Source organism: Zosterops lateralis, assembly GCF_965231275.1.
Source record: "Zosterops lateralis genome assembly, chromosome: 1".
NCBI lineage: Eukaryota > Metazoa > Chordata > Aves > Passeriformes > Zosteropidae > Zosterops > Zosterops lateralis.
Window position 1 is genome coordinate 127,609,985 of NC_139762.1, and position 24,919 is coordinate 127,634,903.

The 24,919-nt window shown below is 39.2% G+C and overlaps 1 protein-coding gene across 1 annotated transcript; it reads right to left on the bottom strand.

Annotated features, from left to right (window-relative positions):
* Nucleotides 1-705: 705 nt before the first annotated feature.
* PIP4P2 (phosphatidylinositol-4,5-bisphosphate 4-phosphatase 2) lies at nucleotides 706-24,374 on the bottom strand. Its single transcript, XM_083861954.1, has 7 exons — nucleotides 24,248-24,374; nucleotides 18,480-18,628; nucleotides 17,049-17,155; nucleotides 15,201-15,324; nucleotides 9,384-9,436; nucleotides 3,452-3,542; nucleotides 706-2,335 (listed from the first exon to the last, which is right to left on the bottom strand). Exons 1-7 carry the CDS (start codon nucleotides 24,351-24,353, stop codon nucleotides 2,192-2,194), a joined length of 774 nt encoding a protein of 257 aa, XP_083718080.1. The 5' UTR covers nucleotides 24,354-24,374; the 3' UTR covers nucleotides 706-2,191.
* Between the last annotated feature and the right edge of the window lie 545 nt (nucleotides 24,375-24,919).

Sequence of the window (24,919 nt, forward strand, 5' to 3'; positions counted from 1 at the left end):
ATGTAATGACATATTTCACAGAAATAACTACCATGTTTTACTTTGCAAAAGTAGTAGTAAAACTAGTAGCAAATATTGTGCTAATAGCCTAATCCAGACAAAAGTAAGTTACTTTGTCCATGTACCATCCTATCTGCTGAAAAAGGCTGTGAAGAAAAAGGAGAAACACATGACAGGAAGTACAGCTTAATGCAGGGAAGAAAAGTACAAATTCCTTTGATTCATTAAAATAACATTATACCCAACCCCCTCCCAATGTCACCCTCACTGAAGTTACAAAAGCAGTGGATGATTTTCTATACAGCCCCAGCCTACTTTATTTCACAGTGTGGAGCGCAGGCAGTATCCTGAAATACAAAGTACCAGGAAAGAGTATTCATAAGTCCAAATGCAAGTGAGTACAGCAAATCCCAACAGTGAAGGGATGTAAGAAGCACTAGGAAAAGTAGGGAGTATATTAGTCCATCAATAAGTCACTGGCTGACTCAAGAAAATAGAATCCCAATGGTGGTTTTATCTCTTATTTACTTCCTCATTCTTCCTAAGATCAAGGTAATTGCAATTTATTATTGCTCTCTTGTATTCCTAAGGCTGCCATTTGGCAAAAATGCAAAGCTCACCTTTGGTGTGCTTCGTGGTTCCCATATCATACTAGGAAATTCATCCACTTAGGCATTTTTACTGACATATAAATAAAAAAATACATTTAAGTTTTGAATAATAATCTTTATTTCTTTATTACTTTATTTGTAAAAGGTACATTGTAATCCTGAGCTACTGCTTTTATACATTTAGCGTCATACAAAGACAGATCATTTACAGTTTGATCATTTACATTTATTGTGCTCCAAAATCCTTATCCGAATATCATTTTGACTTAGCAGGAACATAGATAATTTAAATTACATGTATCCCTGAAACATCCATATTAATTTACCCATCTGACCCCATTATCTAAATTTCTACAGCTGTCTAAATCACTCAGGACATTCCTTCTGAATTTAGCAAAAACTTGTTTAAAATTATAAAGATGGGCAGTGCAAGAACTGGTCCCTCAATCCTTTGTGAATACATCATTAGAAAAACCTTTCTGTTTCCGTATTCTCTTGACAAGTCAGTGCTAAATTGACTAGATGTACTTTGATGGAATGGTCCAAGTAACAGTTTATTCATTTCCTTATTACAGCAGTTAATGAGAATTTACAGTGTCTCCCTTTGCAGTGACCAGTGTCATAACTCTCCCAAGCAGGGAAAATCTGATGTGATCAGAGGAAATTCTGAGGCAACCCATCACCGTCTTATTGCCATCTACATGACACTGAAGTATGACAAACCAACCCATGAAATGCTTCCCTTAGACCCTGTAAAGGAACTTGTACGAAGAACCAGAGTTAAGTTCCGTAATCCGAGCATGGCTTTTAGGACTTGCCAGGTTAAAAAAAAAAAAAAAAAAAAAAAAAAAAAAAAAACACCAAAAAGAAAAACTCCTAAAACAAACCAAACCCAAAACCTCAGTCCCAGGATCCTTGAGGAGAAAGCATTTATCCTAACTGAAAGCCAATCCTGGATAAATGGAAATTTAATTGGACTACCAAAATAGTATCTCTCTACCTGAAAAACCTCCAAGCATACAGTGTTTACAAATGTGTCTCTAGCAACAGTGTCAGTCTTTTAAACACTCACAACTTCCATTTCCTGAATAAGGTCACTATGATCTTAGGCAAAAGATGCAGTAAAGCAGTTCAAGCAAAATGCTTATTGCTTAGGTTTTAAAGCAAGCCACTTGAATATAATTTTAGTTAAAGTGTTAAGTACAAACATGAAGCTACTGTAGAAACACTTATAAACACTCTTGCTTTTGAATTCTTACTGATCATCTAGAAAAATGGCAGACGGATTTTAACATAACAAAGGAAATGTAAAACTTAATACTGTCTGTCAAAATAAAATTCAACGCCTATAAAGACAGAGTTATGAACATGTAAACACAGCTTTAGTATTCAGAGCTAGGGAATCTAGCAGCAAAACAAACTATTTGCATATTATGTAGTGCAATGAACATTTGTTCTTAGAGACCCCCAGTCTTTAAACTACTTTGAACAGAATGGAATCCTTACAGGAAAGATTTTAAAAGTGTCCAGGATGTAGTATCCAGAACTACTAGATGTTCATCTCTAACCTAACAAATTGTCTACGCAAAACTGTGCTCTGGATAGCTGACTTTGATGGCTCCCCAGTAGCAGGCTCGGATGAGGCAGATTAAACCTAAGAGATAAGCAACAGCCCAAGAAACATATGTTGCGTGAAATCGCCGGGCAAAGTCTTGTGTACCAACCTAAAAAGAGAAAAAACAGTAGTGTCAAATGTACAGCACTATCTGTTCTTCAGGGAAGAGCAAGTTATATTAAGGAGAAGCCTTTCAGCACCCTCTCAACTCTAGGAAGGGTAAATTGGGTATTTTATTAGCTTGATTTTACATAACCATATGATAAATTGAGCTTGAAGGGGAGACCAGGAGACCTCCAGTGCCAACTCCCCAATCAAAGTAAGGTCAACCCCAAGGCCAGACCAAGTTGTTCATGGTTTTAATCCCTCTACATCCCAAATAACTCCAAGGATGGAGGCTACACAAGCCTAGAAAATGGAAAAATGTTTTTACGTAATTTTCCAATTCAGTAAGGTCAAAAAAAAAAAGAGGAAAAGAGATTTGTCTCTTACTGCTTTTATTTCTGGCTTTGTTTCTAATAGAAAACCTGGAAAATCCTTCATAACTCATTTAAGATCACACAAATAATTATTCAAGTTAAAATGCAAGTTAGAAGCATAATGAGAATTACATATATGAATTCACTGGAGGTATTTCCTCACACAAATTTTTCTGGGATTCCCAGGTACAAAGTAGATTCCCAGGTAGTAACCCATATGAGATGCTGGTAAGCCAGATAGCTTTCCAAGTAACAGAGTAACAACAGAGTGAGCCTTTTTATTTGTAAATAGCTTATGAACTGGTTTTACTCTTTACAGCTTGTACAAATTACAAAGACATACATTTTTCTAGTGCTTGGAATCCTATTCACCTCTATAGCAGAGGAACTTATAATTCTGGCTATACAGCAACATGTATTTCTGGAAACCTACAAGTTTTGAGAGCTCTAGCAAGAGCGAGATGTTCCAGTATTTCTACAGTGAAGTGAACCAGTTTTTATAAAACTGAAGTTTTTAGAGATGAAGAGTCAAATTTAACATCAGAAAAAAGATTATCAAAGTGCCTTTTCAAAAAAAAAAAAAAATTCTGACTTACTCAGATGACAGTTAACACGGATAAGAAAAACCACATCAGTTTAGGAAGATTTATTCAAATGCTGGGAAAAGAGCTGGTCAACTAAGAGAATTCCTTTGAACACACACAACCCTGCACACAGTTGCAAATTTTCTGGGGGACATCACTCACAGTTAATCCAACACCAATGAAGATGCATATCATTCCAATTGTGATGTATGCACAGCAGCGCCTCCGTGGCAGTGCACTTCCAACAGAAGAACTGTTAGAAAATAAATGTATTTGTATATTAAAAACAAACAGCCCAAACCCAGCCAACCAAGTAACAACCACCACAGAAACCACCCCTAGCATCAACAGTAACTGGGCAGTCTCAATGTGGGGATGGAAAGAGAATGGCAATACACAGACACCATTTTATGTTTATAGAGTTATAAGTAAAGTCTACAGTTATACTACAAAGTACAGGACAGAATCCACATATTTTAAAGGGGAGCTATTGGTGATTATCTAAAAATGTAAATGCTTACAAGAAAGGGAATGGTGCCACACCCACAGTTTGAGTGTGTTTACCTTCTGCACCCACAGTGCACCCCAGTAATTGTCTTGGATAGCCTTTGGATGGCAAAACTCAAGTTTGCTTTTCAGCTTCCTTGCTGACTGCAAGACAACCTTCAGACTTTTAGTACATCAGCATATGGCTTCAACACTTCACTGCATCTAAGTAACTGAAAATAACTTCTATCACCCCTACATGTCATTAAGAACAATCTTCACTATCCATTTCTTGGATACTCAATACAGTTCAGTGACTAAACTGCTCTGAAGATAAACACAAATCATTTTAGTCAGAGACATGTAATTTTTTTCCACGTTCAACATCTCCAAATACTGAATTTCTTTAGGCCATTAAGTCAACCTGAAGAACATGACAAGTTGTTCTTATTCTGCAATTTCTTTCAGAGTTCTACCACAATTTCTATGAGCTTCACAAATCACTCCTGACAACCAAGGTAAATAAATTCCCTGGAAGTTCTGTCACTCATCATCTAGACTATGAACTCCAGGACAGACCGTTCTGTGTCTACCTGCTGTGTCAAGCTATTTACAGTGCTTCACTCAAGCAGAATATCAAATACAAATAAAACATTACATTATTTACTACAGGTTAAAAATTATTCTAGAAGCTCAGCAAACACATTTAGCAAATACATCCTGAGTCACACATTTGCAATCACATACAGCTTACTAATGAGGAAAACAGGAACATGGTTTAAGTCCACTGAAACACAGTTAAAAGGACTTAAGAGGCAGAAGTGTTTTTATAAAACATGTATTATCTATCTTAGAGGTGTTTTGAAGCATGCTATCATTAGTTCTGGGAGATCAAGACACCTCTGGAATTGTGTGATGCTTTTACTCACCTCATGATAGTTCAACTTACTCAAGATAAATGCATACCAGAAAAAAGCACTGCTAAACAATTGAAGTAGTACACGCATCATATGACTGACCAAATTTCTGGCTCCAGTTAATTAACCACATAGCAAGGCCTCATATGCTTAGCATGTGACTAAAAATTTTTAAGCATTTGTCTTAGAAAGCCTTCAAATAGATTGCTTTAAGCAGCTTTACTTCAACGTTATTTCTTTACAAGGAATTTCTGAAATGCTCCAAGAGAATAACACCACCAGAGTCCTCAAGTTAACACACTGAGCTTCATCTTTCAAGGCAAGAGTTGAATAAAGTGACTACTCAAAAGCTGTTTTCAGAGGAGCTGGAAAAGTCCCCAAACAGTACTGCTCATTAACTTCCATGGGGAAATTACCTCCTTAGCAAAATCTCACCATACATAGTGAAATGGGACACTGGAGGGTGCGTGGGGTAGGATTAGGGTAAGAGAATTCCCTTATTTGGGCAAATAATGGTATCTTACCCTCTCACACATACATCTCCACATACTCCCCCAAAAGCCACTCTACAGCCATTCTAGAAAAGGGCTATGTTGTTCAATTCCAAGTTACATCAGTTAAAAATAATAAAACCGAACAGTAGTTTTCTAAAAGGGAAAAAGGGAAGAGACTGAGTTTGCCAAACTGACCTTAGGTTCCCTCCTTTGCAGGATTTTGTGGCTATGTACTCAAAGTTAATTCTATTACAGAGCTGGATACCATAAGATAAGCAGGTAAAAATGTCACATTCAATACACCTAAAACATACATGATAGCTACCATGCCGTGTATTGCGCGCAAAGTCCATTCTGGGAAAGAGACTTTCACTTTCAGAGCTGGCTTACAGTCTTGTTTTTGTAATCATAGCACTGCAGGTGCTGTGTGTATTTTCCATCCATATTTCTCAAGCGTCTTTTCCTATCCAGTAAAAAAGGCAGGGAGAGAAACCACCAACTCAAATATCACAAGATGGAAATGTAAAGAATGTCTCAATTTAGCTGCCTTTCTCTTTTCACAGAAAGGAATGAGTAATTAAAGATATTAAAGTTTATACAGTCACATAACAGACCTAGGAGTCCCAAACAAATTGTAATTCATTTTTCACCTCCCAAGAGTGATACCCAGCCACTGGCCCCCTCTAGATAGTGAGGCTTCCCTCTAGCCACCTCAAATTACACATAAAACCCCTCACTAACTTAGAATAAAGGAAGTTGAAACTATCCCAAAAACGTACCAACTGTGACTACTTTGACAAGCACATCTGGCAATATTAAAAATGGGATCAAAAGAACTTTTTCATAACACAGAAGCAACCAGTTAGTTCCATTGTGGGAATATGAGGGAACTCTCTTACAGAGCTATCTAGGAAACAGCAGTTCCTTCTTTCTGAGATGCTGCTGAGGAAGTAAAAGCACCTGCCAGAACTCTGGGCAGCAGCAGCAGATATAAAAAATGCCAAATCCAATATTGCATCAGGGAGTAATTAGAAGAGGGGGAAACTGCCACATGGGACAAAGGCTATAAAAGAAGTAGTACAGGAAGGAATGCTGGGTCTCTTGTGCCCCAAATATGACCAGGATTTCAAACATGTTTTTAAGAAGAAAATTAAAATGCCAGTATTTTGAAGATGAGTAGCACTGCTGAAATTAGCCTCCACAGTAGTGATGAGGTTCCAACATCACACTGTTTCCTAAAAGTCCTTTATGGGGCAAAGGTGTTCCAAATTCATTAGGGTTCATAGTTTTGGCAGACCTTAAAAAGTAAAAGAGATAGGTCCTACAGGAAAAAAATAGATTTGACACTGTGAAATAATAACCTGTACCATTCAATTCTCTTTCTAGTAACTGAATTAATGAACTGAGTTTTCTAGATGACTTAATATACATCTTGAGAAAGAGAACAGCAAGCAAAAAAACAGTTCCTGCTTCCTCATCATTAAACGAGAAAAACACCAGAAGCCTTCCCTGAATCTCTCACTCTTGGAAAACAAACTGAAAAACATCTGCTATTTAAAAATACAGAAGAACACTAAATAAGCAAAAAAATAAACAGTTTTCCCCCATTCCCAGGTGTCACTATAAAATAGAACTGTATCATGACAATTTCCTCATTAGCTACATTTGTTTTCCCAATGCAAGTAAGAGCCTGTGTCAGGCAGAGCCACTACACATCAGTAAAGTGTTCTGCCAACACCTTACCTATACTGACATTGCAGATTCAGAGTCCACTTCCAAAGAGATCTGGTCATTTACCAAATAAGATTTTATTCTCTACAGCACAATTAATTTCCTACATCTCCCAAGCTATTTTGCAAGACAAAATAAATGCCTCAAAAACCAAAGTTGTATCACAACGATAGCAAATAGATGGGATTAAAACAGACAAGATCCTATTTCTCCCTACATTCAGGTATGAGAGGTTCCTTTGTTTAGGTACTGTGAGGTATGATGGCTTTATTTCTCCCTAAACACTGTTTTATTATCAACTTTTTTGTGTAATGACTTCTGATCTCCCCTGCAGTTTTAGAAGACATTCTTAATATAAAGATCTAGTATCCATCAAGCAAATGAAGGTCACAAACAATTTGCAGAGATTCAATGCACTTTGAAAAACATTTTAAACAAAATTATAAATCTAAAAGTGTCAGCTGACATCTCCTTGAAAAAGTTACTGTTGCAGTGATTCAAGGTGCCTTTTGCCTTAGTCTACACTTTCCTTTTTTCAGTGACCATCATCAGCTGAATCAACAGAAGGAATCAACAGTTCTACATCTGACTATTCAGCTACTAACAGAAGAAGTTTTGCATTAGTAAGATGAAACCCTTCTAACTACCTGGCTACGATGATCTCTGACAAAGACCTGATAGAAAGCAGGTCACCACAGTTTTTTATTCCATCATCGTGACTCAAAGCTCTGTCTTACCTGTGATGTGCCCTAAATCCATGTATTGAAATGTTTATGCTGCTGGAAGCACAGAACTCCCAACCATCACATCTCAAACACGGGAAAGCACCAAGCAACTCCTTCAAAGCTAAATTACAATATTCCACAGTTTGCATCCTCAGCCCAAGGACAGCCATGCCCACTTGTTAAAATTTGTTTTGCATTTTGCAATACAGTTGCCATGCAAGCTGTAATTATCACAAATTGCACTGCAGAGAGGCTCCCATTTTCCTACATATGGATAGCATGCTTTGCACTTTATGGAGGAAAATACTAGGAAAAACTTGGAGTTTCGCTGGAATTTAAAACAGGAGCAACATTAATCAACAGAAGACAGACCAAAAGATCACATGCTGTGACTTTTGACGGTTGCTTGGAGTGTGGCTTATTTTGCTGCTGTTATTGTTAGGGTTGGGTCTTTTGCTTGTTTGGGTTTTACTTTAAGGTTAAACAACAACACTGACCTAAGAAGAGTCAAGAGAAAAAAACCCAAGGTCAGCTAGCAAGGGTGACATAAAATATAAAAACATAATTGCAATTAGTTTTAAAACAAAGGCAACCAGCAAAACTCCAACCCCTCCTCAAGGAATGAACAGACTTAACGTGGCAGTGCAAACAGCCCTGCAAAGCAGCACCTCATCCAGGCTGAGTTTATCTAACCTAAGCAAATTAGAACACATCCACAGCTGCACACCGGGTCAGCTACACCCCTGAGGTTAAACACAGCACTAGACTGACTTCTCTGTCAAACACTCCAATAAAAAGATTTCAACCAGTGTTGAAGGCCAGGCCATGCCCACACCTACAATACATTTATCCTAAGCTTTTTCCTTCCTAAGGGACCTGCTAGTTGTCCTACAATGTGCAACACAGCTGAGGTTCTCCATTCCCAGTGGAAAACACATTTGTGCCTTTAACTGGAAGTCACACTTGCTTGTCAAAGGAAGACAAATATTTAAATAAATCAGCAGGACATGAAGGTCTCTGAAGTAATATTTATGTCTTATTTCACACCCTTTGGCTGAGATCCTATGCAAAATTAAAGTATGTTACTAGTGCAACAATTCAGATTAAGAATTCCTGAGCTCAGATAAAAAAGGTGAAACAAATACTCAAAAAGAGAGGCCCAAAACAACTCAAACCAAGACAAAAAGCTTATAGCTCTTGTATTCTAATTTTTCTTCTTCTTGAAGTAATAACAAATAAATAGACAAGTGATTCCACAGTAATTCATAAACTTTAAACAAGTTAATGCATTAAGATGCTTAACACAAGTTAGTTGTTGAGTTTACAGTGTCAGTAAATCCTCTTCAAATTAAGACAATATTATTTCCTTTCCTCCCTTTACAATAGTGATTCAAGTTCTACCTTTAAAGATGGCATCTGATGACTACTGTATGAAGAAGCAAAATTTCAAGGACATAAAATGTTTATTTCAGCACTCCATTCCTGTCTATTGCTGGCAGCTTATTTTTGCCTCTATCAATTCCATCAGAGCATTTTCATAAATGCAGGTGGATTTGTCAAAGCTACTGATTTCTGCATAATGAATGGAGAATTGATGCATGCAATATCTGCCTTAGCCTTGAAGTTCAGATGAGCACAGCAAAATAATCAGCACAGCCAACACATTTTACCCCAAAGACTTACAGAAGAAACAGTGGCTACTTCACAGTAATTTATATAACCTTGCTTTCAGAGAACTTACATTTTTTTGCAGTGTGGGCATTTTGCTAGTGTGTTAAACCTCAGTTCCATCCACTGTAAAAAGAAAAAAAGGAAAAAGTTTGAAAATCAGACCTGAGAAAATGGTTGTTGCACTTAATGTTAAATGTCACTATGAAAACATTTTGCTTCTCAGACTTTCTTTGACTCATTTCTTGTTTTCTTCTATAAATGGGATGCCCTTTTGTCAGTGGCAACATCGGACTGGGATTTCCATGTGAACATTTCCCATGACTTGCCTCAGTATTACAAAATTTGCTTGACGTCATGTGGTTGCATCCACAGGCATAGCATGGGCAATATTATAATATTAATAGGTTTTCTTCTCTTACTTAAAGACTATGAATATACCCTCAATCAAAATAAGCATGTTTTCTTAGGCACAATTACAGATGGAATTATTTTCCAATCTTTTCCCAAACCTTGCATTACTTATGAAAACTAAGTTATAGGTACACAGAAAGATATGTTAAAGAATATTTTAGAAAGTAGATATTAGGTTTTGCATCAATGAGATAGAAAACACTACTGGCTATTTTACATGACTGTTAAAAAAACAATATGTAAAGTTGTACGTGGTAGGGTCATCACCTTCCATGCTCAGACTAAAACCTATGTGAGAAACAGCCTTAGTGAAAGCAATGCCTAAAACTAACTGAACCAGGGGATACACAGTGATATATTCACTTAAAAATAGCAGGTTCTGTTATATTTCATTCCGGGATAACAGTATTAAACAAGCATTTTAAACATGTTTGCCTTGATCAAGGGAATAAAGCTGTTTTTCGTCTCCCTGTAAGCAGTTATTTTGTAACTGCAGCTCTCTTCCCTTGCCTTTCTCAAGCGGAGGTTAGTTGGAGGTTTTCTTGGTGATTCAAAAGCCACACTACAAGTTAAAAGCAGTGAAAGAAGCCACAGTGCAGAGCTCCAGTGTCTCCATTAGGCCCTGCCTTATCTCTGTGAGAAATCTGAAGCTGTCCTACTGGAGTGAACAGTGCTGTAACTGCTATAACCACGAATCAAAACCAGAGTCCACCCTCATATGGAAAACAGCACCAACCTACAGCAAGCACCATTTAAACGGTGAGAAGAATTTTATGATTTTATGAGCAAAGAAAAATGTGTCTTCCTGTGCCTTATAGGTATGAAGAGATTCTGCTGTGAGCAAGGCTTCCAACTGTGGTATTTATTGAGTATTTTCCTACTCTTGAACATCTCCTTCAGTTTTATTTACTTGGGGATAAGCCTCCACTACAAAAAAACCCCAATCTTTAATTTTCTTGTTCTGAAGTATCCATTTACACATTTACAGAACAACTATGTAACTGGTATTATTTGTTTACAAAACTTGACCAAACTGATTCAGCAGACTTCTGTTTTATTCCTTAAAATAAGTCCTGTAATACTCCCCATCCAAGCAAAGCTTTTAATAGCATTAATTCTACTTCCACATACCTGGCAGAGGAGCAAGCTAAGTATTTTTCTGCATCCTTTTCAAAAACCTACTCAATTTCCCTTGATTCTACACAGTCAAAGTGGGATAAGAAGCAATTGTCAGTATTGTGGATGGAGAGAGGCCCCACCAAAGCAGTTATTGCAGCTTTTTAAAACTGCAGTTCCAGAAATAAAACAACGTCTAATTCTAGGATCAGTATTTTACCTACTTGTAATTCAACTTCACTTGAATTCACTTATGTACACCAATTTCAATTCTGTATCACAGTGTAGGCAACTCCATTTCCTTAGTTACTCATTAATGATGTTTCCAGGGTTTTAAGATTTCTAATTATTAGCCCAAATTATTAACAGCTACAAACTCAAATGCATTTGGGCTGCAAATATTGATGGAAAAAGGAGTTAGCAATAATCTGTTTTCATTGAGAGTTACCTGGAAATAACAGAAGCAGTAACTGTTATAGTGCCTTTTACATGGACCAGAAGTATTTGCAGAAAAAAGCAAAATTGTGACAAGACTTTCAAAGTACAAGAACTCAAATCATATTAGCACAGTGGGGAAAGGTTATGCTAATACACATTCTAAATCATGCTTAAGCTGGCATTTTTACCCATATTCCAGAGTGCTTAAAAGTACCTAATATTGATTCATGTCATTAAGAAGTTACAGTTACATGAAATTTAGCTCTCAGCTGAGAATACAATTCTTTGCTTTAATTGGAGCAATACAATATACAGCCCAAATTCCTGGTTAGATGTACTGAAACACAGATGAAGAGATGAGAAGTCCAGAGCTCGTCAATATTTCAACTGTGGACAAAACCAGACATCCATCAAAGGAATTACTGGAAGAATAGACAAACATTTTCCTTCTAAGCCTAAAATAGTTCTCAATGCACTCAACACAAGACAGTGAAAAAAAAAAGCCCGAAACAAGACATATGTACATAAATACATACACAGTCCTACATACAGCTGCTTCTGCAAAGGCAGCTTCCCTTCCATTCTCCTCTGGTCCTTTGTGAAAGCAAAATACTTTCACAAACTAAAACATATCTAAGTTTTCTGTAAGGTTTAATGGGCTTTTTATCCAATTATTTGATTAGGAGAAGTAATTTTCATATTCGATTAGTTTAAAAAAAAAAATTGACAAAGCACAGTGCTTAGCCTACAGCCTGTGGCTTCCATGGCTTGTTCCTGGCTTCTTGTCCCTGAGGTACCTCTGAAAGCAGGACAGGAGCAGGAAGATGGCAGAGAGGGGGAGGACACAGGGACAGGCCACTCTGGTCCCCCATTTCCAAAGGCAACTGAGCCTCTGACAGCCACAGACCACTGCAAGCAGAGGTCCCTCTGAGAGGAGGAGCAGGGAATGACTTACAGCCATTACAGACAGAAACAGTAACTTCACAGCTCAAGTCCAAAAGCTCTCAAAACAGCCCCAACCAGATCAAACTGATATTTAGCAACACAATTAAATCCTCATCCTGCCCTCCTTTTCTATTGTCAAGTCCAAACCTGCCAGAAACAGTAGAAACCTTAACACAGAAAGAACTTCTATCAGGTTACCAAGAGGGGAAAAAAAAAAATCTGATTAACAAGATGTGAAGTATTGATAGTTTGCCTACAATTTCACTTCAGTACTAAGCCATTCTTCCAGCTAAAACAGAGAAACTTCAAGGCACTCCATAGCACGGAGCACACTTTTCATAATTTGTGAAACCCATTCCTCCCCCTTCATGTGCACAGGCTCCATAGTCATGTTTTCAAATGGGAAAAAAAATCTTGGAAAGGTGGTGAACAAGCTGATTCTTTTAAAAGAACATAGAACATGACAATTTGACTTTTTCATCCCAAGGATTCTAGCTTTGCTTGTCTATTTTATTTATTTTTTAACTGCCAAGTAAAGTAAAAGGGATAGCCTACTGAGTTGCTGAGAGATGCATCTAGCACTATGTATACTCTTCACAACATGGAGGGATCAAAAGGCAGAAATACTAACTCAGAAAGTGAGCTTCCAGGCTGGCTAAAACGCTTTTATGTTGCTTCTTTGCTCATTATCAAAACCAAGCAACTTCCTGATTTTTCTTAACTAAAAATTATATTTTCAGAATCTCAGACTTAATTACAGAAAAAAGTGGAAGCAAAAGACTGGTGGCGAAGCTGTGTAACATGAAGAACAAAAAAGGGTTTGTTTCTTGATAAGTCAGCATAAAAAATAGCAAGCTTCCAGTTTCTAATGGTTCAGAGTTTCTTTTCAACATATCATGAAGAGACAAATTGGTCTTATCCTGGCAGACAGGACTATGAAGTTCAAAATGTTGCAGTTCCCTAAAGCAACCAGAAGATATGAAGTCACACGCACAAATCCTAAAATAGAAAACTTTGCCTTTTAAGGCACAATCTAGAAGTTATGAGCAAAACTTGACGTTATGGGTTTGTTTTCTTTCCCTTATATTCACCTGAAGTAGTTCATAGCGTAAACTACAAAGTTAATCTGGACTGTACTTATTTAAAGTAAATAAGTAAGTAAAGACAAGTAAAACACCCATGCCTGTGAAAGTCCCTAAAGATAAGCCAAAAAGAAAAGTCAAAGAAAACCCACTTCAGCTATCTTCAGTTTCAGACTACTGCTCTTCAGCTAGGGTTCTAAGAAATTATGTAATTTTTAATATATAGGCAGAATTAGTAAACAGAATATTTCTCAAGCATCTCTCTTAATTGCTTTCCAGTTAGCACATTACTTATAAATTCCTCTTCATATTCCTATTTCTCTTGGAGGAAAAAAAAAAAAAAAAAAAAAAAAAAAAAGAAGCTTAAGGGCCATCTCCTCCTCCCTGCACTCATCACCTACTGTAATAGTTAAGACATTACAGCACACCTGTCCTGGATACAGCTGGGAGTATTAATTTTCTTCTTAAGAGCTGGTACAGTGCTCTGTTTTGGATTCAGTAACAATGTTGGTAACAAGCTCGGGTTTTAGCTGCTGCTAAGTAGTGTTTACTCTAAGTCAAGGACTTTTCAGTTTCCCATGCTCTGCCAGCAAAGAGGTGCACAAGAAGCTGAGAGAGAGCACTGCCAAAGACTGCTGAGCTGAGCTAGCCAAAGGGCTATTCCACACCACAGAACATCATGTTTGGTACACAAACTGAGAGGAGTTGGCTGGGAGATGCTGATCACTGCTGGGGCACTGGCTGGGTCAGCAGGTGGTGAGCAGTTGTATTGAGCACCACTTATTTCTCTTGGGTTTTATTCCTCTCTCCTTCCATTACTATTATTATTATCATCATTAGCAATATTTTTTTTTCTGTTTCAATCATTAAATTGTTTCTATTTCAACCCAGAAGTTTTACCTTTTTCCCAGTTCTCCTCCCCACTGGGGCAGGTGGGCTGGGTGGTGTGTGCAGTGAGCAAGCTCCTGCATGGTACTTTAGTCGTTGGCTGGGGTTAAGCCATGAAAGCACCTCACTGATCCATAAACCTGAAGTAAAGACTTAAAAATACAAGCTTATTCCATTACAGAGCCTATCACAAGCCAACCCTTCTCTCTCTGCTGGTATAAGCAAACATGATGTGGCATCCTCTAAGCTTCCTTTTTCCTTGCACAACAAGCACCTGAGTGTTCTCTGATCTTTACGTATCTTATAATCCTTCGTTTCAGGAATATGCCGCCTCTCTCATGACTGTTTTTTTTAAATGTACCCCTTATCTACCCATTTCCTAAAACTCGCAAACCTGAAAGAGATTCAATCACTGCTGGATGATGAAGCCAAAGTTAGCTTACTTGTGTACTGCAATCAAAATTCAGCTAGAACCTTGTCCATTTAGAAGGCTAAAGAGAGTTCAACAGCAGAAGAGCATTTGTGCATCCTGCCACTTCAAAAATGCGATCAACTGTCACTCTCACACATAAATGAAAACCTCCAGTTCTCCAACAACCTACAGACATGCCAAAGCCAAGTGCCATACCCACAGCTTTCCAGGGCTCATACAGCAATGACAGAAGTGCCTTCTTGGCCACTGCAGAACACAGCCACCACTGCAAGCCTAAAGAGAACCTGGAAGACCAACTTCCTCTTCCAGCACCATCCACTCTCACATCACAACTCAGTAAGACAGACTTTGGGATTTATCTATCCACATACAGACAGTGAGTTAAAAGTTTTCTTGAAACACCTACAAAGATAACCAAATACAGACCATACATCCATAATAATGAGTACTGAAGTTGTTTTAGTTCCTCAGTCAATGCCAGAGAGTGAGGCAATACACTCTCAAAACTGCTTACAACAAACTGCTTGAGGGACAGCACAGTGAGGCGACGAGGAGAATGTGATGCTTTACTTACAAGGAATGTATTTCCACAGTGCCCACACACCACTCTAGTTCCATCTGGTTGAACTGGCAAGGCAGGTTGAGCTGGCTGCTCTTCTGGAATCAGCATTACTGGACCAAGAGTAATGATGCGTCTACTGTGGTAAGAACATTAGATACACATGTAATTTAGCCAGCAAAAGAGAAGGATGATGCGTTCAAACAATTAGCTCAGTCACTACCAAATATTTTTACACTTTTAAACTATAATCTACTTGTTAAACAGCTGATGCACCCAGTTTTGGTCACTCTCCAAGTGTTTTCAGTTTTAAAAATATTCTCTTTCCCTATAAGATCAGCCATACAAGCCTAAACCCTATAGAGATCAAAGACTTGCAAGCATATGACAGACATGCTCCTCAGAAAAATGAAAACTTAATACCCAGGCTAAGCAAGCCTGAGAACTGAAATGTACATACCCATGTGAAACATGCAGAAAGAGTAAGGATCTCCCATAATCTAGCTCTCCTTCCCACACTACTGACAACCATGTCAATACAAGCAGTATATCCATACTTGCACAGTAAAAATTCCATTCAAATTGAGTAAAATAAAAAGGAAAACCACTCTAGACTGACTAAATGAAATCAATTTACTTTAAAGAAAGTATTTGCCTTTATGTTCAATGTGTTTCCAGTTTAATTACACAATTTGTCAGTCCAAAATGACAGTACCCAAATTAACCAACTCAGAATGAGGATGAGACTTCTTAGCATGAAAAAAGTGAAAGGAAAAATTAAAGCAATATTTAATTTGCATTGCATCTCTTCCATCTACAACAAAATTGTATTCTGAATGGCTTTCCTTCAATCTGGAGTCTTCCATTTAGGGCATACTCCCAACTCTCTCCTTCAAAGTACACCACATCAATTTTGCTCAGTTTCTAGCAAGACAAATACATAGACTGTCTTTGTGAAACTGCTTAGATGTGTGCTTTTGAGATTATTTTAATAAAATTAAGGAACTTCTGATTTAATTTAGTTACCAACCATGTGATATATTATAACTGAATTATCCCATTAACAGTTTTGCTCTCTGAGAAAATGTTTGGAATGTTCTGAAGTCCTAACCAACAGAGCATTAGTAAAAAAAGGAGTAATTCTCACAAGTCTCAAACTATGTTTCCAAACCAGAAGAGCCAATAGACTAGTGACTAGGGCACTTGGTGGGGTAGAACTTCCCTTCACGTATCTGCAGACTCAGCCTTCCTCTCCATTTCTCCTGTTAGAGCTGCACCACTTACAATCAAACTTCTCCTACCCCAGTGGAATCTTTAACACCTTAAGCCCAAGAGTAAGAACAATCACTAAGGCAATCACAATTGCTTCTCTTATAACAAGCATGTACATTAAAGTTGAGAGCAGAGAGAATGAAAACTCAGCATAACTAGGAAGGAGAATGAAGCCAAGCTAATACTCCATCTCCCATTTCACTCTGAATCCCTACCCTGAGCTTAGCAAAGTGAATATTCTGTGTGGTTACAATAACTAAGTCTCCAAGAAATTATGAATGTTGTGTCCCAGAAACAAGAAGTGGATTTTCTTCTATTGTTCTTTATATTATTTTTTACTTATAAAGTAGTTATATAATGGGACACACACACCTGAGACTAAAAGAAAAATAAGCTTTCCTCTTTAATCTTAAAAAATGTATTCAAAATGTACACTAGCACTACCTTTTTCTGCAGCAATTCAGTAATGCTCTCTAAGTGTCCATGTAGAGACTGAGGCTTGAACTTCTTTTAGTTTTGAATACTCAACACAAAGACAACAGTTGCTTTAAAGAAAATCATCTCAAGGCACTGAGAGTGTTTTATTCTTACCAGTTTGGTCTTGGACAGCCTATTTTCCGAGATGTATCCTTACAGATAAGGAGACAGTTACATTGACATCTAACATACTTCTTTCCTGAAGGAGGATTTTTGATTGGCTAAACAAAACAAAACAAAGAACCATAACCACCAGAGAACACACATCAGAAGACATAGCAATTCACTTTTTTCCACATAACAGGATGACAAAGCAGAACAACTTCAGTGAAAAGTTCTTGCTAACAGAGAAATACACTTCCTCTTACAGAGGAAACTTCAGAGTCAACACAAAACTAGAATTTTTTTCTTTTCTTAAGAAGTGACAATTTCCTTATTAAAACAAATTCTGCAAACTCATGGAAAAAACTTTCATATTTCAGCGATGACAATTCAAGGCTTCAGTTCACTTATTTTTTTTAAATGTGAGCTTAAATAGTGATCTATTAAAAAAAAAAGAACAACCAACAAAAAACAGCCACCAAAACCAGTCAAAACATCAAACAACCCTTCTTGCCTGGTACAATGCCTTTATTCAACAGTGAAATGATCACAGTCTGTTTCTTGGCCACTAAGAGAATATGAAAGCATCACCAAACTGTAATCTTATTTTAAACTGTACTGAAATTATCTTTCTCCAACCTGGGAGTCAAATTTCAATGTCCTTTTCATGCAGCAAATCAAAAGGTGCAAAATACTTGTTTGGCTTGAAACAGTATATACTAGACAGGAAAGTGACTATCAGTTTCAGTGGCAGGTTCTCTACTCTCTTTTAAGTGGAAAAAAAAAATCCTGCAGTTTTCAGGCTTCCTGTTTTCAGGACATAACTAAAAGTTATAACAAATATATAATAAATCCATATAATAAATCTAATACAGTATTTTTCATGCAAATGCTTGCAGTAGGTGTGGAGCACTGCAGTATTACATCCCAGAACTAAAACTGGCAGGAAGAAAAAAAAATAAAATCAGGAAGCCAAATAATGAAGACTTGAAATAAGAGGAAAAGAAAAATAGGTCTGTGATGGCTGGGAAATAACCTAAGACTTAAACATTTCAAAGTTGTTTTATTGTGGTCTGTTACAGCTAACAAAGTGACTGAATAGTATTTCAGGAGAAAGGCATTACTTTGTTTCTCCCACTCTTAGAATAACTCAATTCTACACTGCTCTTCATCCCATCAAAACCAATTTTATCCTTCTTTACAGAAGAGTAATTACTTAAATGACATCTTTGCTTTTTGCCCTCCTCGGAAGGAGACATCCTGCAAAGCCAGCTCAACCACATGAAGATTTATTCTAACTGCTTGTGACCATCCTCGTGCCAGCACGCCTGGAGCTCGCACGCCACACTGGCAGGGAGGGACCCACCCTGTCCAGGTGAGGACATGACTTCTACCCCCTCAGTGCCCCCCCACAAGAAGAAAAGTGCTAAAAATCCATTTTACTGTAGCTTCGTTGCAGACTGTGCATTTAACCACATGTTGGTGTAGCTTGCCATCCAAATTGATGAGTGACTGGCACACACGGCAGTTGATGACGGGCACGCCGCTGGCATCTGGACTTGCAATGGCAGTGTACGGAGGGGGAAGCTCTGCTGCAAGAGACAAGGAAATCCCAGCTGAAAAAACACAGGGTCCAAAAAATGCTTCCAGCAAGTACAGTCTCTAGCAGTCACAGGCTCAAAAAAGAGAAAAAAACAAACCTTAAAGTCAGTGTTTAGAATAAGCATAGAACAAAACTAAGTTTGCTTTCCCCTCCGCTACAACTTCCGTGTACACAAACACCATCCATAGTTGTAGGTAAAGCAAACCAGCAACACAAACACACAGTAAATCATCCCAGAAATCTGGATCCAACAAAACTTATTGATGCAACATTATTTCAAACCAGCTTTTTGCAATCCTTAGAAAATGCACGAAGAAAAAACACTAAGAAGCCCCAAACCTACTACAGATTAGTAGAAACTGGCTTTTGAATAAAAAGACCCCAGAAAATTAAACAAGGACACAAGTAGGAAGAGTCATAAACAGCATTCACAAATACTTAAAAAGACTGAAATACAGTTAAGTGTTTATCGTATATTAGAAGATACTACAGGTAAAAAACCCAAAAAAGTCTTGTTAAGAAAACAGGTCTTAGATAGGAAGTGGCACGAAATGCTTCTTTTTTTGAGTGCAATAGCAAATTTATGCTGTCCTGAAGAAAAAACCCTGAAGTCTCAGAGTTTCTGGTTTTAAAGGGTCCAGACTATTTTTCTTGTCCAGGAGCCAAAGTACCAATGGACAAGAAGGTCTTCAGTCACTCTGGAGAGGTTCACACAAGGAAGGCTTTAATGGCCTCAGGCCTCTAGGGAAGAGCAGACTTCAGACTCCAGCTTTGTCAGTCTTGAGCCCACAGCAAAACAGGGACGAAACACTGAAAATTCTCTGAGGCTGAAGAATCCATGGAATGAAAATAATTAAACACAGTGATCTCTCTCAAGCTTATCACCACAATTCTTCAGCATATAATAGCTGACTTTCATTTCATCAACAAGTTCGGGGCTTTTCAGGTAAGCAAATACAGAACTGGGATGTTCAGTAGTTCATATTTAGCCTTTTCAAATACTAGTAGTTTGAAATGCTCTGCAGCCTTGGGCTTCAATAAGTTTTTCAAAAATGACATCCAAGCAGCTAACAAAATCTTCAGAGAAGCAATGAGAGATCAGCCTACTTCCCATTTACCAACAGCACTGAACAGAGCAGTATCTGCTGGAGGGTGGTGAGGGAAATCACAGGCTGCTATCAAAGCTGACAAGCCTGAGCACTACATTTAAGCCTGTAAGAAAGCACTCATCACTCCTTCATTCTGTCTTGAAGTGAATGTCATAAGCTGGAGGGATATAAGAAACCCTGTCTGCCCTTCAGATCCAAAAGTCATCATACATCTTTGAAGTGCACGCTGAACAGCCATGCTACTATCTCTCTTTGCTACTTGGTTTATGTATGACCCAGACCTGTGCTGGATTTTAACTCACAGAGGCAGCAGGAAAGAGACAGATACATTGAGAGTCTCAGAATCACATCCAATATACTCTACTTATTTCAGATGAGAAGCAAAATTAACTTATATGCAGCAATACAATTCTGAATTCATGACATTAACTGATGCTCTATTTCTTAAGGAAGTGAACTTCATGCCTTCAGCTCTGATAGACTGGTTACAGAAAACAACATCCTTAAGAAATATCAGGTAACAGTACTGTTATTTCTTCTGTTTCTGAAGAAATACATTCAGAAAAAACGCAGCAAAAATATTAAATATCAGCATTTTGCCGTACTGTGATACCCTATTTTAAGTAAGGCTGCCACATGCAGGACATGAGACATTACAAGACATTAAAAAACAAACACAAAACAAAACCCCAACCCACACACTTTGGCAAGTAGAAACAAGCTCAAGCCTACTAGAGCACTCCAAAAATCAGGTTAGAGATTTACATGATGGGGACAGCAGTGACTTAACCACGGTGGCAAAGTCAAGGCTGCTGCAAGCGAGTTTTGGCAGTCAGCAGGCTGCTTAACTGCTCCTGCAGTGAGCAGCTGACACTTTCTGCCTGGGGGAACAGGCAGCCAGAAAACAAAAGGCATGTTCCAAAGACTAAATACCAAACTCTCTGTCAAGACACCTCTAGAGTTCACTCCTAGGTTTAAGGTTGCTTTTCTGAAAAGCAACAGCTGTTTTACAGAAGTTGTTGACTTTGTCCTCTCCATTTAAAGTGGGACAGCTCAATTCTGCCAGCTGGGAATAGGGTGGCTGTACGAAGGCAAGCAATACCTTTAAGGCTTATCAGAGAGTGAAGAGACACACAGCCACCAACATTTCAGCTTCCCGTGATCCTGGAATACTTTAAAAATTTACAACCATACCTTCTAGACATTTATAATTTTCTATAGCCCATTTCCAAGTGATAACTCTTACAAGTTTGAAAGCTGGTTAACCGAGGTGTGTGAGCCCCTACACACAGTGCCAGTCACTTTTCCAGCCTCATTCTGGAGCTGCTTGGCTTCCAGGTAAGCAGCCTCGCTGTTCCTGTCCTGCTGGCTCAGCAAATATCAGATAGCAAGAGAATAATGGCTGCTTTTCAGAGCCGTGCTGCAGCAAATAACATTTGCTATAGAGCAGAAAGCATGAGGTATCTTGGCACTGCAACCTTCATGCTCAAAGAAAACATGCATTTTGAAGAGCTCCAAAAGCCAAACCCAGCAGAAGCCACCAAAATTAAACGTAAAGAAAAGTATACTGGGGAAGCATAAGTAGGTGGGGGATGGTGAAAAGGAAAATAAAGACATTGTCTCAGAGTGAGCTGCTCATTGCCCCTTAATAAAAAGGTTTCAAAGCACACGAGCATACTTTGGTGTGACTTTTTTTTTTTGTCAGCTTGAATTTCAGGCTAACTGTAATACCTAGAACCAGTTTATAAAGGTCTGTCAGTCTGTTATGCTGGGCATGACTGGGTAGTAGGCAAGCTTCACATACACACTAGGAGACATTTAATGAAATACTGAATTCCCTGCTGCTGACATAGCAGTTTACAGCTATATTATCAATTTTTCTTAAAAAAAAGGAAAAAACCCAAACAAAACAGCAACCAACCAACCAACCCACCCCCCCCCAAAAAAAAAAAAAAAAAAAAAACAACCCCAAAACAGTAATTAGTTCAGCAAGATGAGCAAAGTGCCCTGCCATGCAGTACATCTGACTTCCTCCTCACCCCTATAACACAGCAATGCAATGGAAGATACCCCATTTGCAACCTGAGAAATTCCTTGTGGTGCTTATGCCCCTTCCTCCCTTGGTCACTCTCTATCATTATTTACCACAACCCTGAGGTAAGGGTTGGGTAAGGGAAGAAGTGATAGATGCCAGAGACAGGTTGTTAAGAACTAAGAAAGCCTGGAAAAACCCCAAGAAACCTAAAAGAAGCAAACAAAACAGCACTGAGGAACCATCCTATTACAGGGAATAGGACTGATAGTTTCACTCTTTGTCAATGTTATGAAGTTTCTTAAATACCATGGCCTGCATCCACACTGAAAAGATTTTTTTCTTGCTTGCTTCCATCATTAAGAACAAACATGGAGCCATTACCAGGATTCACCCTCCACCAGCTTAACAGAGGGAAGGGTCAGCTGGGTCTCAGCTACAGCTCAACAAGGGCTAGAAGGCTACCTTCAAACCACGTCTCTCCAATGTAAAATTCAGGACAATATATTGGGCACAGTAGATAATTACAGGGATAAACCCATGAATGAACATTCAGGGGGTAGTTTTGACACAAAGGGCTTTTTCCTCCTTCCTCTGCCACTTCACGCTATTCGGGTGATGTTAACCAAGGAAGCTCTGCAGAAGGTGTTTGCTTGGGAAGCAAACCCAATTTTTCCACAGGAATGCTTCTTCCCTCGAAGTCTAGCCTTGTGCTAGGGGGAGAAATAAAAACTGACAGTCAGCTAGAAAAGTGGCATAGATTGCAGAGATCCTTTCACTAAGGAAAGCCAACAGAGCAAGGGAAGTAGCGCTGCTAGGCCTGTGTCACAGCTCTACAAAATTCTGTCCCACAGCTAGCTCCTGAGAGTTTTGCAGAGTAGTTCTGACTTGCTACCTAGTATGTTTGCTCATGGACTGATCAAACAAGAGATATCTGGCACTCAAGAAAGCTCTATGTTGGTTCCTTCTCATTTTTTGGGGGGGAAGCTACTTATCTCAAGCACCACATCCCACCACAGGTGCCCAGCCAGTTATCTCAAGTAACAGATGCCCACTGAAGGCACAGGAGGACATGGCTACCAAATAAAATGAGGATTTTAGGATTTAGGATCCAGCTCATTTCCAGGTCACGAGTTTTATCCTGCAAGAGTCAAACAAGAGTCACTAATCTCATGCATTTTTGTTACATTTTCCATTTATAAAGACTAAAACAAACAAACAAACACACCATCAAACACCAGATTGAAATGTATGCAACAATAATGGTCACAGGATAAGAACCACTAAGAATAAAAACATCAAACATCAGAATGTAAACTAAGTTATATATATATGGGTTTTTTTTTTCCTTTTACTTAGGGGATAATGTTAATACTAAAAAATTGATGGCAAATAACCCCCAAATAAAAAGCAAAGGCCTCCAACCTCTGCTGTTTTTTAAGCCAATATTCCTTTGTCCAGTTCAAATGAAAGTAAACAGACAACATCAGCTAAATCCCTAACTGAAATATATTTTTACATTAAGACAAGAGGACTAGCTTTCCGTGAGTTTAAATATGAGTAAAAACAGATAGATGCTCACTCATTCTAGTTAAATGCATATCATGAATCTACACAGAAATTGTTAAGAAAGGACCAACACACTGGACCTACTGAGATAAGAACTGCAATTTTACATTTTAAAGGGTACTGCTGGCAAAGCTGCTCTAATCTTATTTAGTCTTCATTCCTTCAGCTCTCTCCACACCTCAATTTCTGCTCTAAAATTTTTAACTGAAAAAAAATCCAAAGGAAAAGAAAAAAAACTACTAATATACTTTGATAAGATCACGATTTTTATTTTTTTAAAGTAATTTTTTCCACCTAAAAATGAAATAGTCAATATTGATCAACAAGACGATTTTTCCTAAGCCTGTGCAGGAAAGATAAATAGCACATACTGATGCCAGGACTACAGATTTGCAACCGCAGTACCGGACTTGCTTTAAAAAAAAAAAAAAAAAAAAAAAAAAAGGCAAAACCAGCTATGGCCTTGAAACGTGTTTGCAAGGACATCCTGGAGATTTTGGGCTTCAAGTACCCCTGGGCACCAGCCTTGGCTCCCTCAGCCCCTCCCGTGCCCAGCTCAGCCCCGGATCCTCCACTTAATCCCGCTCCTAATTAATGGGGAAACCCAACTCCAACCAAATCACCACGCAAGCTGCGGCACGCCAGCGAGTTATAATAAGCAGACCGGTTCGGGCTTGTTCTGCCCCTGCAAACAATTATTTTAATTTATTTTTTTTTTCCCTCCCGAGCGGCTGAGGCCGGCGCGCGGGGGGAGCGCGGCCTGCCCGGCGTTACCTGTTGTTCGCCACCGGGCGGGGCGGGGAGAGCCCCACACCGCCACAGCCGGGCTGAGGGGCCGCGTCCCCGCCACACACAGCCACAGCCACAGCGCCAGGGCCGCCCCCCCGCCCGGCCTTACCTCGGGGGCTGCTGTCCGGCAGGTAGGGCGGCGCGGTGGGGGTGACATTGCCGGAGCCCGGCGCGGAGAGCAGCGGGGAGCGCTCGTCCACCCCCTCGGCGGCCATGGCTGCGGCGAAGAGGGCCCTGCCCGCTGCCGGGCCGGCCGCGCCGGGGAAGGGGAAGGAGCGCAGAGGAAGGGGCTGGGAATGAATGAAGAGGGGCGGGGAGGAGGGAGGGGGGGCGGGGAGGAGGGACGGCCGGCCCCCGGCACCGGATAATGAGCGGGGCAGGCCGCGGGCGGTGTCTGCCAGAGAAACGCAACGACCTACTGCTGTAAATAAATTTTTTACCGTAAAAGAGCGCGTTTGTTGAGTTGTGTGGGGTTTTTTTTCTGGTTTGTTTGTTTTGTTAAGCTCTATGTTTGGATATTGGCATCAGTAGCAGGGAAGTGCTGTAGTGGATTTAGCTGGAAGCAGCCGCTTTTCCCAGGACTCGGGGGATGCAGACGGGCTGAGTGATGAGACTCTCCAGGTGACAGTGGTGGGAACCTTCAAGGGCGCTCTAAACGTGAGGAGATAAACGTACGTGTTATCAAATCTGCTGCTCAACGGGGAAGTCTGTCCCCTGGTGCCACTGAGCCCTCAGGACTAAGAAGGACTAAATTTCCTTCCGCCACTCGGGCACCATCTGG